This window comes from Mobula hypostoma, chromosome 13 (genome assembly GCF_963921235.1).
Source record: "Mobula hypostoma chromosome 13, sMobHyp1.1, whole genome shotgun sequence".
In the NCBI taxonomy this organism is placed as follows: domain Eukaryota; kingdom Metazoa; phylum Chordata; class Chondrichthyes; order Myliobatiformes; family Myliobatidae; genus Mobula; species Mobula hypostoma.
The window spans coordinates 48023911-48040184 of record NC_086109.1 but is presented as its reverse complement, the minus strand read 5'-3'; the positions used below and the strand labels follow the sequence as shown (position 1 = coordinate 48040184).

Below are 16274 nucleotides of genomic sequence, written 5' to 3'. Positions count from 1 at the left end.
GTGGAGAGCCAGGTGGTGTTGAGGAAGCAGGGAGGCTGCAGAAGGACTAGGACAGATTAGGAAAATGGGCAAACAAAAGGAATACACTGTTGGAAAGTCTATGGTTATACACTTTGAGAGAAGGAAAAAAAAGTGTAGACTATTTTCTAAATGAGGGAAAAATCGGAGGTGCAAAGGGTCTTGTGCAGGATTCACTAAAGGTTAACTTGCAGGGTGAATTGGTGGTGAGGAAGGCAAATGCAATGTTAACATTCATTTTGAGAGGGTTAGAGTATAAAAACAAAGATGTAATGTGGAGGCTTTATAAAGCATTAAGATTTTGTTTGGAGTATTGATAGTAACTTTGGGCTGCTATTGGAGAATGGGGTTGAAAGGAAAATAAATCAGCCATGATTAAATGGTGGAGCAAACTCTATGGCCCAATTCTGCTCCTATATCTTATGGTCTAAATACTATTTTTGTAAGGGACTTCAGTTCTTGTAGCTGTGAAATCAAAGCATCTATATATCTGCATTTTTAGGGGGAAATCCTCAATTTAACATACTTCAGTAGTTTCACTTCAGTATTTACTGCACTTTAGTTATTTCCATAAGAGCTCTGGAGTCAGAGGCCAATGCTAGTAAGCTAGTTCCCGACCCCTATAGGTTTTTTTAAAAATACATAAAATAAGATTTATACCTAAAGCAAAATTCTTCTGGAGAAATCTAATCAGATTCTTCTGTTCTCACTTGTTCTACAAGATGGCGATTTTAAAAATGTATTTCATTGGGTTAGTTGTTTGACCACATTGCTATTTATTCATTCACATGAGGTGCATATTGTCATACAAGTTAAATGGGATAAAGCTCAATTTTTGTACAGATTAATGGCCAATTAACAATATTTATTTGAGCCAATTAATTATTCACATGATTTTACAGAACAGTAACACACAAGCAAAATCTGGTGTCAGTAAATCTTGATGAACTTGCCTTGCAAAAAATTTCAGCGTATGATTGCAACATAGGAAAATATGGTGTATGAACTTTAGTCGAAGGCTGCCAAATGCTTTTATCAAAAAATTCCTTGATGCCTCTATACATGAAACAAAGTACAGGTGACAAATACAATCATGATCTTTATTGTGAGGATGACAAAATATAAACAAGTCTCATACCAACTGTACGAGACATATTTTGGTCTTATTTACAAAACGTATGCTTACATTGGGAGGCAATTCTGAGGAAGTTCAAGAGGTTGATTTCTCAACTGAAAAGGTCGACAGGAATTTCATCACTAAAAATCATGATTTAACTTTCATGAGACCCCTGAGACACAAATTGTAAAATTCTTAAGGCTGTGACAGAGCTTTTTGGTGCAGAGAGAGCAAGGAGCTGCAGGAAAAGACCAAGAAATGAAACGGAAATCAAGATCAGATCGGCCATGATCATCTTCAGTGTTGAAACAGACTCCAAAGGCAATTTGACATTGCTCCTATTTCTTATGTCCTCCATAAAATTCCTGGTGAAGTCAGTGAAGACAAAATCTATTTAGTGTATCTAAGCATCAAATTAAGCATGTCTCCAAGAACGAATTATTATAGGTTTTATTTAAATTTGCAAACACAACATTTGTTTATAAAGACATGGCTTTATTTCACTGTACAAACACAACTCATTTCTTTCCAGTAACAGTAAACAGAGCAGCACAACTGATACAAATTTGATTGCAACTGCATTTGATTCAACATGAAGTATACAGCGCCACACATTCTTTGTACTTACATATTTTAGCCATTTCAAATTGGTAATTCTCCAAAAAGTTCCCAACAGGACAATCAGTACACATTTGTTCTCATGAGAGAAAATGCAAAATATAAAAACTTAAGAACACTTTCACATAATGCTTAAGAATGCTGTCCAAGTTGCATGCCATCTTGGACAATGTCTCCCATCCACTACATAATGTACTGGTTGGGCACAGGAGTACATTCAGCCAGAGACTCATTCCACTGAGATGCAACACAGAGCATCATAGGAAGTCATTCCTGCCTGTGGCCATCAAACTTTACAACTCCTCCCTTGGAGGGTCAGACACCCTCAGCCAATAGGCTGGTCCTGGACTTATTTCCTGGCATAATTTACATATTACTATTTAATTATTTATGGTGCAACTGCAACGAAAACCAATTTCCCCCGGGATCAATAAAGTATGACTATGACTAAACAGTCACACCATAATACCATTAGAACATTAGCAAAGTCAATGGCAGATACATTCACCAAATCAACCTAATGCTTTCTGGAACAAACTTACACATGTCTGCAGAATAAAAGGATATGATTGCCATTGTGACCTATGATTTACATCAACATCATAATTAGGCCTCAGGATCAACAGGCAAATAGTGACTGTGTGAAAGTGTAATAATCTTTGATAATTGTTAGGAAGAAACTGACTGCAATTAGAGTCTAGAACCAAAATGCAGCAGTTTCATTTTCAGTAAGTGGCCATTTCTTAGCTACCCATAAGATCACACCTGAAATCTGATAAATTAATCCTTTTTTTCCCCAAATGGAAGATAGGTTTGCACTTTATTTCCAGTGGTCCACAAGTATTATTTATGCTGCACAAGCATAAACTTGGAAAAACTCAAAGTATTTGTAAAGAAATTACCGTTTGTATTTAAATTGACTCACCGCGGAATGTGCAAACACAATCAAAACAAGCAACACACATAAAAGTTGCTGGTGAACGTTCACCAGCAACTTTTATGTGTGTTGCTTGAATTTCCAGCATCTGCAGAATTCCTGTTGTTTGTGTTTTACAATCAAAACAATACTTGTTTGGACCTTTGCATGTTTTGTTTGCCAGAAGCAAACAAAAGTTATCCGCTAGGAACTAGAAGCAAATTTTCAGTCCATATTTATTGCTAGCAAGAAGTGCTTACAAAAAAACGTACCTACAAAAGGAAATTAAAGCTTGCTGGTAAAGAGTGATGAAAGGAGTTCAAAAAACATACAAAGGATTAAAAAAAAATCACACAAATCCAAGAAGAGTCAATGCTGTTAAGTTTGCAAGGACAAATTCTGCTGTTCTAAAATTGATGAAATTTTTTTTATTTTGGAAGTTTCCTGGAAAAAATATTTAACACCACCAATTTTAAAGTGTGGAGGACCCCACATAACTCTGTACTAAACTCAAATGCATTTACAATTTACTCTGGGTTTATATTTTTCTTACAATAGAATATGGCTGGATTTGAAATTGGCCTTTGTTAAACAGAAAACAAACAAAAAAACTCAATACGAAAGAAACTGGAGGAACCAGTTCTAAAAGGTTTGGCTGAAATTTAGCTCACTGCAAATTTCATCTTCTAAAATGTTAGGTATTTCTACCACAAAAACCTCTGGCTCACTGCATGAACTTTTAACAGTTTGAAAGAGTTGTACAATATTCTCTATGCACTGAGCTTGGTTTCAGTAATGCTTGGTGTTCTACCAGATTCTCAGATGAGATTTGATTTGTCTTATGCACCACTATTTGTAGATAAAGCTGATCTTGCATATAGCTGTCATCTGCAGCTAAACACTGTTGACATCCAAACTTACAGGTGTTGTGATTGCTCTGGTAGAGAGCTGAACTCATCACATGCACAACATAACTCTGATGCTTCAACATTTCTCTGCTGCACATCTTATGCACGAGAAGTCAAATATTGACCTATCACAAATTCCTTTTGTATTATCCTTTCATTAATTTTTCATTTCATGTCTATCTTATTGGGCTTCAATTCTTTTTAAGGTAGTCAAAGACACCCCCCCTGATATTCCACTAATTTAACAACTCTACTTGGTTAAGATTTTAATGAGCTTTCAAAGAATTCAATGCTCAACACATATAAAATCCACGATCCATGTTCACTGAAATTCAAAGATTTCGTATTATAGGTTAAAAAGTGTTTACAAATTTAAGATCATGTACAACCATCAGACAGACTACCTAATTTAACATAGACACCTCTGGTCCATACCAGGAAATACATCTTAATTAACCAGCACAAAGAGCACAAACTATTTGATTAGCCTTCTACAGGTGAAGTCAGAAATGGTGTGACTACTAAAAACAGATAATCACTGACTGACCATGAGCACAACAGTTTTTAAAAATTTCCCTGGGCAAGAACAGCTATGAGGTTGATCAAGTCGCTCCATATCAGACTCTCAGACTACTCAGTTCATACTTGAAAGTGTACAAAATCTGGGCAAAATAATACACAAAGTGTCAGATACATATAATATTTCCTCTGACAGACCTCAATTAACCTCCAAAGTATCACGGGCAACAGCTATGTCAGCAGCTCACAAATCTGTCAGCTGACATCATAGCTGTCACACATCCTTTCCATAATTTTTCAATTTGGGAGCACAAAACTGAGATGGATGCAGTAGCCCTGTATGACCATCTTTACTTCTTCACAGACAGACATTTTGTTTACAGAATTCAAATCACTAAAGGTAAACAGCATCAATTTCCAGTCAAGGAAATGATAGAGTAATAATGTTTGGGAAGGAAATATGCCCCCTCAGTAGTCATTCAAAATCTGCAGAAAACTCAACTTTCAAATTGACGAAATTTTAAGCTTTGTAAGCAAAATCAGCACCAAAAATCCCTCAGCCATTGCACAAGAAGCAAACCAGCCCCATTTTGAAAATAAATTTAAAACACAATAAAGTGGCCATGTATCAAGTACAGTTCTTGTTCAACTGTTTTCTTTGACTGGGTTCCTCCAGTTTGGATAGTATTAGCAAATTTCTTTATCACAATACCTGAGGTAAGGATGTGCACCTGAAAACTGCATGTGCCACTAAGTTACAAAATTAGATATTCTCCCCACTTGCGATGGTACAAAAATATACCCTAACTATTCACACAATTCATTTTCGCCCTTTATCCTTTGAGCTTCAAGTAAAAAAAATCTGATTTTTCCATTATAACTTTCGCCCTCTCCTACTTCCCACTCCAAAATGGCCACCTCTCTCTCCACTCAGCTTCTTTGCTCTTACCTGTTCACTAACAGATAATTTCACTAACATTGAATATGTGCACAAATTGTCCCCATTTCAATTTCCATAATACTATACAATTTCTCCAAAAACTTCCCACCATGCAGAAATGTGCTTAAGTTAGTGACAGAAGACAAGGAGTTAATTGAGCAGCAGCAACAAGAAACAACCTAGTGAATGTGGATAAACTCAAATGTTTTTTCCCTTTGTATTTGGTTGCACAAGTGTAGAGAATACACACTCCGGTCCCGACAAAACTGTGAGATTGAGATGGCTCTCCCACCGCAAACCACAGTTTGGGTGGATGCTGTGCAATTTGCTACCCTGTTACAACACAGTGCCAAGAAATAACAGATAGCACACTGCATACTATTAAAGGAGTTATACAAATGTGAGAAACTGAACCAGGGTGTTACAAATTGTTATGTTGGTCTTCAAATAATCTCAAACACAAGTACACTGAATTTAAAGTTTTTCTTTAAAATAACTTATAAATTTACCATCATCTATCTTCAGACCAAATTTACACAGAAAAACCTTAGGATACTTTGAGATACCAGTTGGGCTCAACAGCATAACTGATTGGTATCCAAATTCAGATTATGACTCAATTCCAAACTAGATTAGAGTCAATTCACAAATTATAGACAAAGACAGACAATTAAGCCTCAGGCAGTTATAACCACAAATTGAATGATCATGCACTCAGTCTTGTCGCAAGTACTTGCCAAGTCATTTTAAAATGAACTTTAATTTGCTCTATATGCTGCATTGTTTCCCACGTGTTACAACAATCAGAGGATACCACGCCAAAGCTCTTAAAACCTAGAGAAGGTATCCAGGTCTTATTGCAAAGAACAAATTGTTTTGTTAAAAATTAAACTGCCTTGACACAACAGGATACCCTTAACTTTTGTTAAACATATCAAACACTCCAAGGCTCAATAATCAGGATACAAATGCTGTCCCTGCAGGAACAAAATTCACAAATAGATGGGAACTAGTTGCCAGTACAGTACTCAATAGTTCTGTGCTTACAGAATGGAGAACTGAGCTCATGTTTTAGAAATGGATTACACACAAGTGGTCCGCCTGAGAATTGGTACAAATTCATTTAAAAAATAAAATGATTATTGTTGAAATTGACAATCTAATAAATCACAGCTGGGAATTTCTGGTTAAACATTTCGTGCATAATCATTGGCAAGTCTTCACAATTTTGTAGCTGAATTGCATCTAAAAATAATTTTTCCAGTCTAAGGCTAGAGGCCTGCTCCAGCAAAGATCCATGTATTAAGACTTGTAAAACTTGTGAACCACGAAAACACCAAGCAGAACCACAGCCAGAATTCCAAGCATCCACTTGACATAAATATTATCTAACTCTAAAGCCGCCACCTGTGGAGAAAAGAAAGAAGGTATCAAACACTTTACAATAAACAAATATTTTAATTTCATTTCAAGGAAGCAGCTCTGAAAGAGCAAACATTTCCTTTGTATCAACTTGCACCAAATATCACTAAGGTAAACCCCATATTGTACACAAGTTACATTTGATAATTTACATTTATAGTGTAGGGTAATAGAATGAATAACAGATGACACATTGCTCGTAATAGAGCCTTCTACATAATTCACAAAACACCGTCATTGAGTTGTTGTTGACGGGGTCTGACATCAGTGTAAGGCGACTGCTTTTGGGTTTTAAGGACTGCAGCATTTGTTAAGCACACAAAATGACTCTCCCATGTTTTATTCACAAAATCCTACAATAGCAATGCTAACGTTCAGTTTCACGAACTAAAAAGAAACCCAAGTATCTGGAAAAAAAACATGTTCTTTATTCCTTGGCATGTAGAAGACTGCAAGAAGATTTAGTAGAGGTATACAAAATTATGAGGGGCATAGATAGGATAAATAGGATAGATGCAAGCAGGCTTTTTCCACTGTGATTGGGTGGCACAACAACTAGAGGCCATGGGCTAAGTGTTAAGGGTTAAAGGTGAAAGGTGAAAAGTACAAGGGGAACCTGAGGGGAAACTTCTTCACTGAGGGTTGTGAGAGTGGAATGAGCTGCTAGCACAAGTGGTGCATGCGAGCTTGATTTCAATGTTTAAGAGAAGTTAGGATAGGTACATGGATGGTAGGGGTATGCAGGGCTATGGGTCCCAGTGCAGGTCAATGGGAGTATGCAGCTTACATAGTTTGGCATGGACTAGATGGGCCAAAGGGCCTGTTTCTCTGCTGTACTTTTCTATGATTCTACGACAAAGGCTCAATTTGGTTCTGTTCCCAAAAAGTCAATACTTGGGGCTTTGTTACCAAAAGGCAGAGGAATCTATCTATTATCACATGGTGTGGGAGGAGGGAGAAGGGGAAATAACCATTTATGTATTAAATGATTTAAATATTAAATTTTTCAGACGAATCAAGACTTTTTCAGCTGAATTATAAGAATGCTGTTGAGAAATTGTACATTGCATTAAAAATTAGTTACATAATTTTGCAAAAGTATTCTTATGAGGGAGATACATTTTAAAAAAAGTAATCAAACTTCAACACTGATTAATCATTATACTAAATAATCAATTTTCCCCAAAATACTTACACCTCTTTAGACTATCCTTGAACTTGAACTCAAATAACAAGCATAGCATGTGACTGACTTTCCTCAATATTGGCAAATATGTAGACATCCAAAAAAGTCACTATTTTCTCAACAGCCAACTCAATTTATTTAATAATGGTTTTTTTTCAAGATCAACCCTTTCGTGCTCAGTTACTTGTCAAAAGATGGTCTATATCTGGCTTCAACATTCCAGGGCTTAAAAGCAGCAGAGAAGAAGCCGTTAGAAACTGAAAGAAAAAAGGCATCAGATAAACCGAGACCAGGGGCTCCCAACCTTTTTTTTATGCCAAGCAAGGTGCCTGTGGACCCCACCTGATCTGGACTGAAAAATTAAGAGTATCTTCTGATTCTCATAGAGTGAACTTTTTGGACAGCTATTGAAATGCTAAAACTATGCTTCAGGAGAAAGCTAGAGTGGTAAGAAAAAAAACTGCTAAAAAAAACAAGCCGAGTAATTCCTTAACAAGTAACAAGTCAACAGTTGAAAACAGGCAATATAGTTCCTTGCACTTACCCAGCCTCCTTGCATTGCAATCCATTGTGCAATTCTATTTTTCAAAAGAAACTTTGCAATGAATTTTGCAATTTGACTGATGAATCCTTTCATACCATTCTGGAAGACATAAATGGCCATGCGATAGCCAAAGCCCAATAAAGCAATTACACGGCCCCAATTTATACCACTTTCAAAAAGCCTGCAAGAAGAATGCACAAAAACAGTATTACCTTAAAGTTCTGAGCTAATAGAAACTGTTGCACATAGTGCTTCTAACACAGAAGGCATGATCATGCTACCCATGTTGAATAATGGTCACTTCAATACTGCTGTTTATATAAATAGCTATTACATAAGATTGTCAACTGTAAATAAGTGAACAACCTTGGATAATACTTGACCATGGTCATGAAATCCAGTCAATGCAATTCATAGTTATACAAAATTGGGATAAAATTTACCAGTTTTACTAGTTTAAAATCAACTTGTTTTCAATAATAAATTCAGTATTTCATCTTTAAACAAGCAGTTTCAATTAAGTAATTGTCACTCAATATCACAATAGGATTCCCACAGCTCTTCACAGCAGCAGCAACTGTTAACACCCAAAGTTTAACTACATTGCAAGACATCAACTTCATCCTACATGACTTCCAGTATTATTAGTGAAATTTTCTTGCATAACTTGGTAACTGATTATTCTCAGCTATTTTTTCCTCAATGGGTGATTCCATGATAATGGTCTTATGGAGTATGAATGATAAAATCATACACTCAAGCCTTTAAATGTCCTAATTCTTTAACTAAATGTTTTAGTAAACACTGGGATCACCTTAGCAGCTGTAGCCTCACTATAGATATTCCCTTTAACTTATCCACTCCTCCCTCACACACCCCTATCCTGACCTACAGATGATCTCTTTGCTGAGTGTACTAACATTTTCTGTTTTTATTTCAGAACTCCTGCATTTGCAGGTTTTCATTTTAAATATTCTTCCAATTACTGTTAATCAGGCTGTACTACAAGAACAGAAATTACTTAACAGTTAGTGTTTGCTTATTCATGACCTCTCTAGCTATTTCAAACTTTCAGTTAATATTACCAATTCTGTTTGCAAAATCTCATTCACTTGCAAATTGCCAAATTAATGCAAGTTAAAAGAGTACAAGGCAAAATGAGAATGAATTTACTTGCCCTTACTGTTGCAAAGCAGTACTAATCAAGCTATAGAAAAGAGCCTATAGTCCATCATCCAAAGGAAGGCAGAAATAAAGGATAGGAAAAACAGTTAGACATGAGCTATCACAATGCAACTTCAACAATTCATACTTTAACGAATGTTGAAAGTGAATGAGAAATCCAGAAAATTTAATAGCAAGTTAGATTGGAATACACAACAGCAGCTGAAACCATAATTTCCAGAGAGGTTATCTTTTGACTGAGTATTTAAATATCTTATCCCAATTCCAATTAATCTGTCTGGAGAGAAGATCTACTTACAACTTTGTGCAAAATTCAAGGTTACTGTTTAGGATGCACCATACAGATGAATGCAACTACATTTTATAGATAACACACAAATGGAGAATGGAATCTATATTTGTACATTATGGGGAAACTGCAACAGCATTACATTATAAAATTAGCCAAGAACTTAGAGCTAAGAATTATTATAGGCATCCATTAGTCTCATGAGACCATGGATTTGCCCCTTGGAAGGTTTCCAGGGCACAGGCCTGGGCAAGGTTGTATGGAAGCCCATGCTGCAAGTCTCCTCTCTCCACACCACCGATGTTGTCCAAGGGAAGGGCATTAGGGCTGATACAGCTTGGCACCAGTGTCGTTGCAGAGCGATGTGTGGTTAAGTGCCTTGCTCAAGGACACAACACGCTGCCTCAGCTGAGGCTCAAACTAGCGACCTTCAGATCATTAGACCACGCCTTAACCACTTGGCCACACACCAGCACAGCCAGGAATTATATCAGCAATATAATTCATTTAATTATGTTGAATCAAAATACAACATTAATACAATTGATCAACAGCTAGAGCTATATGGAGAGTCACAGGTAGATTGTTCATAGTTCAAGTTTAATTGTCATTCAACTATATACAAATACAGGTATCCCCCGCTTTACGAACGTTCGCTTTACGAAACCTCACTGTTATAAAAGACCTAAATTAGTTCCCTGTTTTTGCTAACAGCAGGTGTTTTCACTGTTACGAAAAAAATCAGCACGTGATAAAAAATCAGTGCACGAAAAAAGCAGCGCGCGTCCCATGCAGCCACTCTCCCCCGGATTCGAAACGGCATTCTCGCCGGCATTGCTTAAATACGTACCTGTGAGTAGCCATTAGCAAGGTGAGTTCTAAGGTATCGGAAAAGTCTGAAAGAGCTCGTAAGGGTGTTACACTTAGCGTAAAACTAGACATAATTAAGCGTTTCGATCGTGGTGAATGAAGTAAGGACAAAGTGAGTTTGGCTTGTGGAAGCTGGTGAAGATGATGCTGAAGAGGTTTTGGCATCCCATGACCAAGAACTGATAGATGAAGAGCTGATGCAATTGGAAGAGGAAAGGATAACAATCGAAACCAAATGCAGTAGCGAAAGTGAAGCAACTGCCTGAGATTTTCGCTGCAATGATAAAGTACGACTTTAATTTTAAAGGGTACGTAGGTTTAGGGGATATTTGCAGGATGGTTTGAGTGCTTACAAAGAACTGTATGATAGAAAAATGCGCGAGGCTCAGCAGTCAAGCAAGCCTTCCACATCAGCTACAGCAGATGACGAACCTCCACCTTCAGCATCGAGGCAGGCAGTCAGAGGAGAAGATGAGCTGCCTGCCCTGATGGAAACAGATGACACCTCAGTGTCCCACCACTCCAACCCTCAGGCCGCGGACAGATACCGATTCGCGGAGAATGCAACGGTAGCCGGGAGGCACACAACACATCTTTAAGAAAAAAGCCAAAATAAACATGCTAATTAATTAGGTGCCGCCCAGCACGTAATTTTCGGCCCAGATCAGAGGTGATGCATGTTTATTTTGGCTTTTTTCTTAAAGATGTGCTGTGTGCCTCCTGGCTACTGCTGCACCGCTGCGTTCTTCGCTGACCAGTATTGGGTCGCTGCCCAGAGGGTGGGGGCCACTGCACCACCCAAACTCCGGCGACTCAGTCTAACACACCATCATCAGTGTGCTCGCTGTCTTCCCCATTCCCAAAAGTGATACTACACTGTACATACATTATTTCTACTTTATATAGGCTATGTATTTTTACGTGTTATTTGGTATGATTTGGCAGCTTCATAACTTAAAGGTTACTGGAGAGAGTGTTTTTGCCCACAGCGCTTGCGTGAGATTTTCGCTACGGATTTCGCGACGGAAATCTGTGCAGGCAATCGTTGTAGAGAAGTATTTCTACTTTATATAGGTGTGTATTTATCATATCATTCCTACTTTTACTATATGTTACTGTTATTTTAGGTTTTATGTATTATTTGATAGGTTACTTTTGGGTCTGCGAACGCTCAAAAGATTTTCCCATATAAATAAATGGTAATTGCTTCTTTGCTTTACGTCATTCCGGCTGTTTCATAGGAACGCTCTACCTTCGGATGGCGGGGGAAACCTGTACAGTCAAATGAAACAGCATTACTCTGGAGCCTAGGTGCAAAACACAGAATTAACAGTCACACTCAGCACAAAGCACATCTAGCAGTAAAAACAGTCATACGAAAATATAGTCCAAGACCTTGAATCCATGAATGTTGCATAAATCTGCAGTCGAAACAATGTGGCTTGTCTTCTGCTAAGTCACCAACTTCAGCTTTGATGACGCACCGACTCTGACGCCTCTCTCCCATAAACTGGCGATATCACAACTTGAGGCCCAGTCCTCGCTTCACCAGAGGCCACGCCACTGCTCCACCGCCCACCAATAAATCAATGAATTGGACTTCCAGCACTTCAAGTTCTTAACGTTTAGCAGGGTCTTGAGCTCGTAAAAATACATTAAAAAAAAGGAAAACAACACCTTTGGAAGCCACTGCAAGCGAACGCACCACCTTTGTCTTCCCCCAGTTGGAAGTGCCAAACACTAGAGAGCATAGGTTTACGGTGAGATGGAGAAAGTTCAAAGGAGATTTGTACAACAAGGTATACATGGAGTGACAAGTGTCTGGAATGCACTGCCGGGGAGCTGGCATAAACAGATATGATAGCAGAGGGCAGTGAACAGAGGGGTATGTACAGGTAGATGTGATTAGTATAGATCAGAATCATGGTCAGTGCACATTTGGTGGGCAGAAGGGCATGTTTCCATACTATACTGTTCAGTCACAAACATGAATTATGCATGTTAAAATCAATTCAGTCCAGGAACCCATTTCAAATATTTAACTTCTTAGACCCAATTAGTCCAAACTATATGAATGATACCCAAAATATTTGTGAATAGAAAATCTCAGAACAAATATCAGGGGAAATGACATTGATGGGAGAATAATTATGAAAAATTGGTAAAATTATTCCTAGGATAACAGAAAAATAAATAAGGAAATATCCAGCCTGCAGATGCTGGAAATCCAAGCAACACACACACACACACACACACACAAAATGCTGGAGGAACTCAGCAGTAGGCCAGGCAGCATCTATGGAAAAAAGTACAGTTGATGTTTCGGGCTGAGACCCTTCAGCAGGACTCAGTCTCAGCCCGAAACGTCAACTGCACTTTTCTCCCCCCATAGATGCTGAGTTTCTCCAGCATTTTGTGTACGTTGCAAGGAAATATCCAGAATTGTTCCATCTATTTCTCTTGGAAGGGTTTGTGGAAAGAAAAGGAAATAAAAATTTTCAGGTTGAAGATGCCAGAGGTATCTTTTGAATTTCACAATATGCATTTTTTAAAGGTTCTTTTTGTTGGGGATATGATCCTGTCAGCTGATACCCATGATGGATTCGGAGCAAGAAGGCTGCGAGTGAACGGCTGATTTTCAAAGCCAAGGCAGTTTTTACCAGTCGGGGTGAAAGAGAGGCAAGACTACGCAGGCGGTGATGTCAGCCAGTAGAGCATGAAAGGTTTAAAAAGACTGCCATATTCAGCAGGCAGCGGAGTGAGAGGCTGCAAAGTGATAGGGCTTTGGCTCTACAGGCTTAGGCGGTAATGCGACGAGGTGAGGTAGGCTTACCGCTGTTATTTGCGGAAAGGAGGAAGTATGTGTGTGAGGCCAGTTTTCTGTCCTCGGTGTCAGATGTAGGAGGTCCTGGAGTCTCCCAGCCTCCCAGACGGCTTTGTCTGCACCAGGTGTGTCGAGCTGCAGCTCCTAAGGGACCGAGTTAGGGAACTGGAGATGCAGCTCAATGACCTTCACCTGGTGAGGGAGAGTGAGGAGGTGATAGAAAGGAGTTATAGGCAGGTGCTCACACCGGGGCCACGGGAGACAGACAAGTGGGTAACAGGCAGGAGGGGGAAGGGCAAGAGTCAGGTACTAGAGAGTACTCCTGTGGCTGTACCCCTTGACAATAAGTACTCCTGTTTGAGTACTGCTGTGGGGGGACAGCCTACCTGGGGGAAGCAACAGTGGCCGTGCCTGTCTGGCCCTGTGGCTCAGAAGGGTAGGGAAAGGAAGTGGAAGGCAGTAGTGATAGGGGACTCTATAGTTAGGGGGCCAGACAGGCGATTCTGTGGACGCAGAAAAGAAACTCGAATGGTAGTTTGCCTCCCAGGTGCCAGGGTCTGGGATGTTTCAGATCGTGTCCAAGATATCCTGCAGTGGGAGGGAGAAGACCCAGAGGTTGTGGTACATATTGGTACCAATGACATAGGGAGAAAAAGGGAAGAGCTCCTGCAAAAAAATTGTTGGGGGGTGGGAACCGAACTGAAGAGACTGGGGAAGAGGAGGTTGGCTCACAAATAGAGAAAGCTTGTAGGCAGTGCGAGAGGGAGAATAGGCAAGTGATAGAGAAGGGACGCGCTCAGACCAAAGGTTTGAGATGCGTCTATTTTAACGCAAGGAGTGTTGTGAACAAAGCGGATGAGCTTAGAGCGTGGATCAGTACTTGGAGATATGATGTGGTGGCCATTACAGAGACTTAGATGGTTCAGGGATGGTTACTTCAAGTGCCGGGTTTGAGATGTTTCAGAAAGGACAGGGAGGGGGGCAAAAGAGGTGCGGGTGTGGCACTGTTGATCAGAGATAGTGTCACGGCTGCAGAAAAGGCGGATGCCATGGAACAATTGTCTACGGAGTCTCTGTGGGTGGAGGTTAGGAACAGGAAGGGGACAATAACTTTACTGGGTGTTTTTTTTATAAGCCGCCCAATAGCAACAGGGATATCGTGGAGCAGATAGGGAAACAGATCCTGGTAAGGTGTAACAATAAGAGTTGTCGTGACAGGAGATTTTAATTTCCCAAATATCGATTGGTATCTCCCTAGAGCAAGGGGTTTAGATGGGGTGGAATTTGTTAGGTGTGTTCAGGAAGGTTTCTTGACACAATATGCAGATAAGCCTACAAGAGGAGAGGCTGTACTTGATTTGGTATTGGGAAATGAACCTAGTCAGGTGTCAGGTCTCTCAGTGGGACAGCATTTTGGAGATAGTGATCATAATTTTATCTCCTTTACAATAGCATTGGAGAGAGATAGGAACAGACAAGTTAGAACAGCGTTTAATTGGAGTAAGGGGAATTATGAGGCTATCAGGCAGGAAATTGGAAGCTTAAATTGGAAACAGATGTTCTCAGGGAAAAGTACGGAAGAAATGTGGCAAATGTTCAGGGGATATTTATGTGGAGTTCTGCATAGGTATGTTCCAATGAGACAGGGAAGTTACGGTAGGGTACAAGAACCGTGGTGTACAGAGGCTGTAATAAGTCTAGTCAAGAAGAAAAGAAAAGCTTACAAAAGGTTCAGAGAGCAACGTAATGTTAGAGATCTAGAAGATTATAAGTCTAATAGGAAGGAGCTTAAGAAGGAAATTAGGAGAGCCAGAAGGGGCCATGAGAAGGCCTTGGCGGGCAGGATTAAGGAAAACCCCAAGGCACTCTACAGGTAAGTGAAGAACAAGGGGATAAGACATGAAAGAATAGGACCTATCAAGTGTGACAGTGGGAAATTATGTATGGAACTGGAGGAAACAGCAGAGGTACTTGATGAATACTTTACTTCAGTATTCACAATGGAAAAGGATCTTGGTGATTGTAGTGATGACTTGCAGCAGACTGAAAAGTTTGAGCATGTAGATATTAAGAAAGAGGATGTGCTGGAAATTTGGAAAGTATCAAGTTGGATAAGTCACCGGGACCAGCTGAGATGTACCCCAGGCTACTGTGGGAGGCAAGGGAGGAGATTACTGAGCCTCTGACAATGATCTTTTCATCATCAATGGGGATGGGAGAGGTTCCGGAGGATTGGAGGGTTGCAGATATTGTTCCTTTATTCAAGAAAGGGAGTAGAGATAGCCCAAGAAATTAAAGACCAGTGAGTCTTACTTCAGTGGTTGGTAAGTTGATGGAAAAGATCCCGAGAGGCAGGATTACAGGCATGACTGAATTTTTTGACGATGTGACTAAACACATTGATGAAGGAAGAGCAGTAGATGTAGTGTATATGGATTTCAGCAAGGCATTTGATAAGGTACCCCATGCAAGGCTTACTGAGAAAGTAAGGAGGCATGGGATCCAAGGGGACATTGCTTTGCAGATCTAGAACCGGCTTGCCACAGAAGGCAAAGAGTGGTTGTAGACGGGTCATATTCTGCATGGAGGTCAGTCACCAGTGGTGTGCCTCAGGGATCTGTTCTGGGACCTTTACTCTTTGTGACTTTTATAAATAACCTGGATGAGGAAGTGAAGGGATAGGTTAGTAAGTTTGCTGATGACACAAAGGTTGGAGGTGTTGTGGGTAGTGTGGAGGACTGTCAGAGGTGATAGGATGCAAAAGTTGGCTGATGGAGTTCAACCCAGATAAGTATGAAGTGGTTCATTTTGGTAGGTCAAATATGATGGCAGAATATAGTATTAATGGTAAGACTCTTGGCAGTGTGGAGGATCAGTGGGATCATGGGGTCTGTGTCCATACGACGCTCAAAGCAGCT

At 39.6% G+C, this 16274-nt stretch overlaps 1 protein-coding gene across 4 annotated transcripts in view; it reads right to left on the bottom strand.

Moving 5' to 3' along the window:
* Positions 1 to 1571: 1571 nt before the first annotated feature.
* LOC134355577 (bcl-2 homologous antagonist/killer-like) overlaps positions 1572 to 16274 on the bottom strand; it is a 132709-nt gene continuing 118006 nt past the window's right edge. For all 4 annotated transcript variants that reach the window (XM_063065649.1, XM_063065648.1, XM_063065651.1 and 1 more), the window contains 2 exons: positions 8189 to 8369; positions 1572 to 6443 (listed from right to left, as the gene is read on the bottom strand). In XM_063065649.1, coding sequence (XP_062921719.1) covers positions 6339 to 6443; positions 8189 to 8369 — 286 coding nt within the window. In that variant the 3' untranslated portion in view covers positions 1572 to 6338. The remainder of the gene's footprint in view (positions 6444 to 8188; positions 8370 to 16274) is intronic.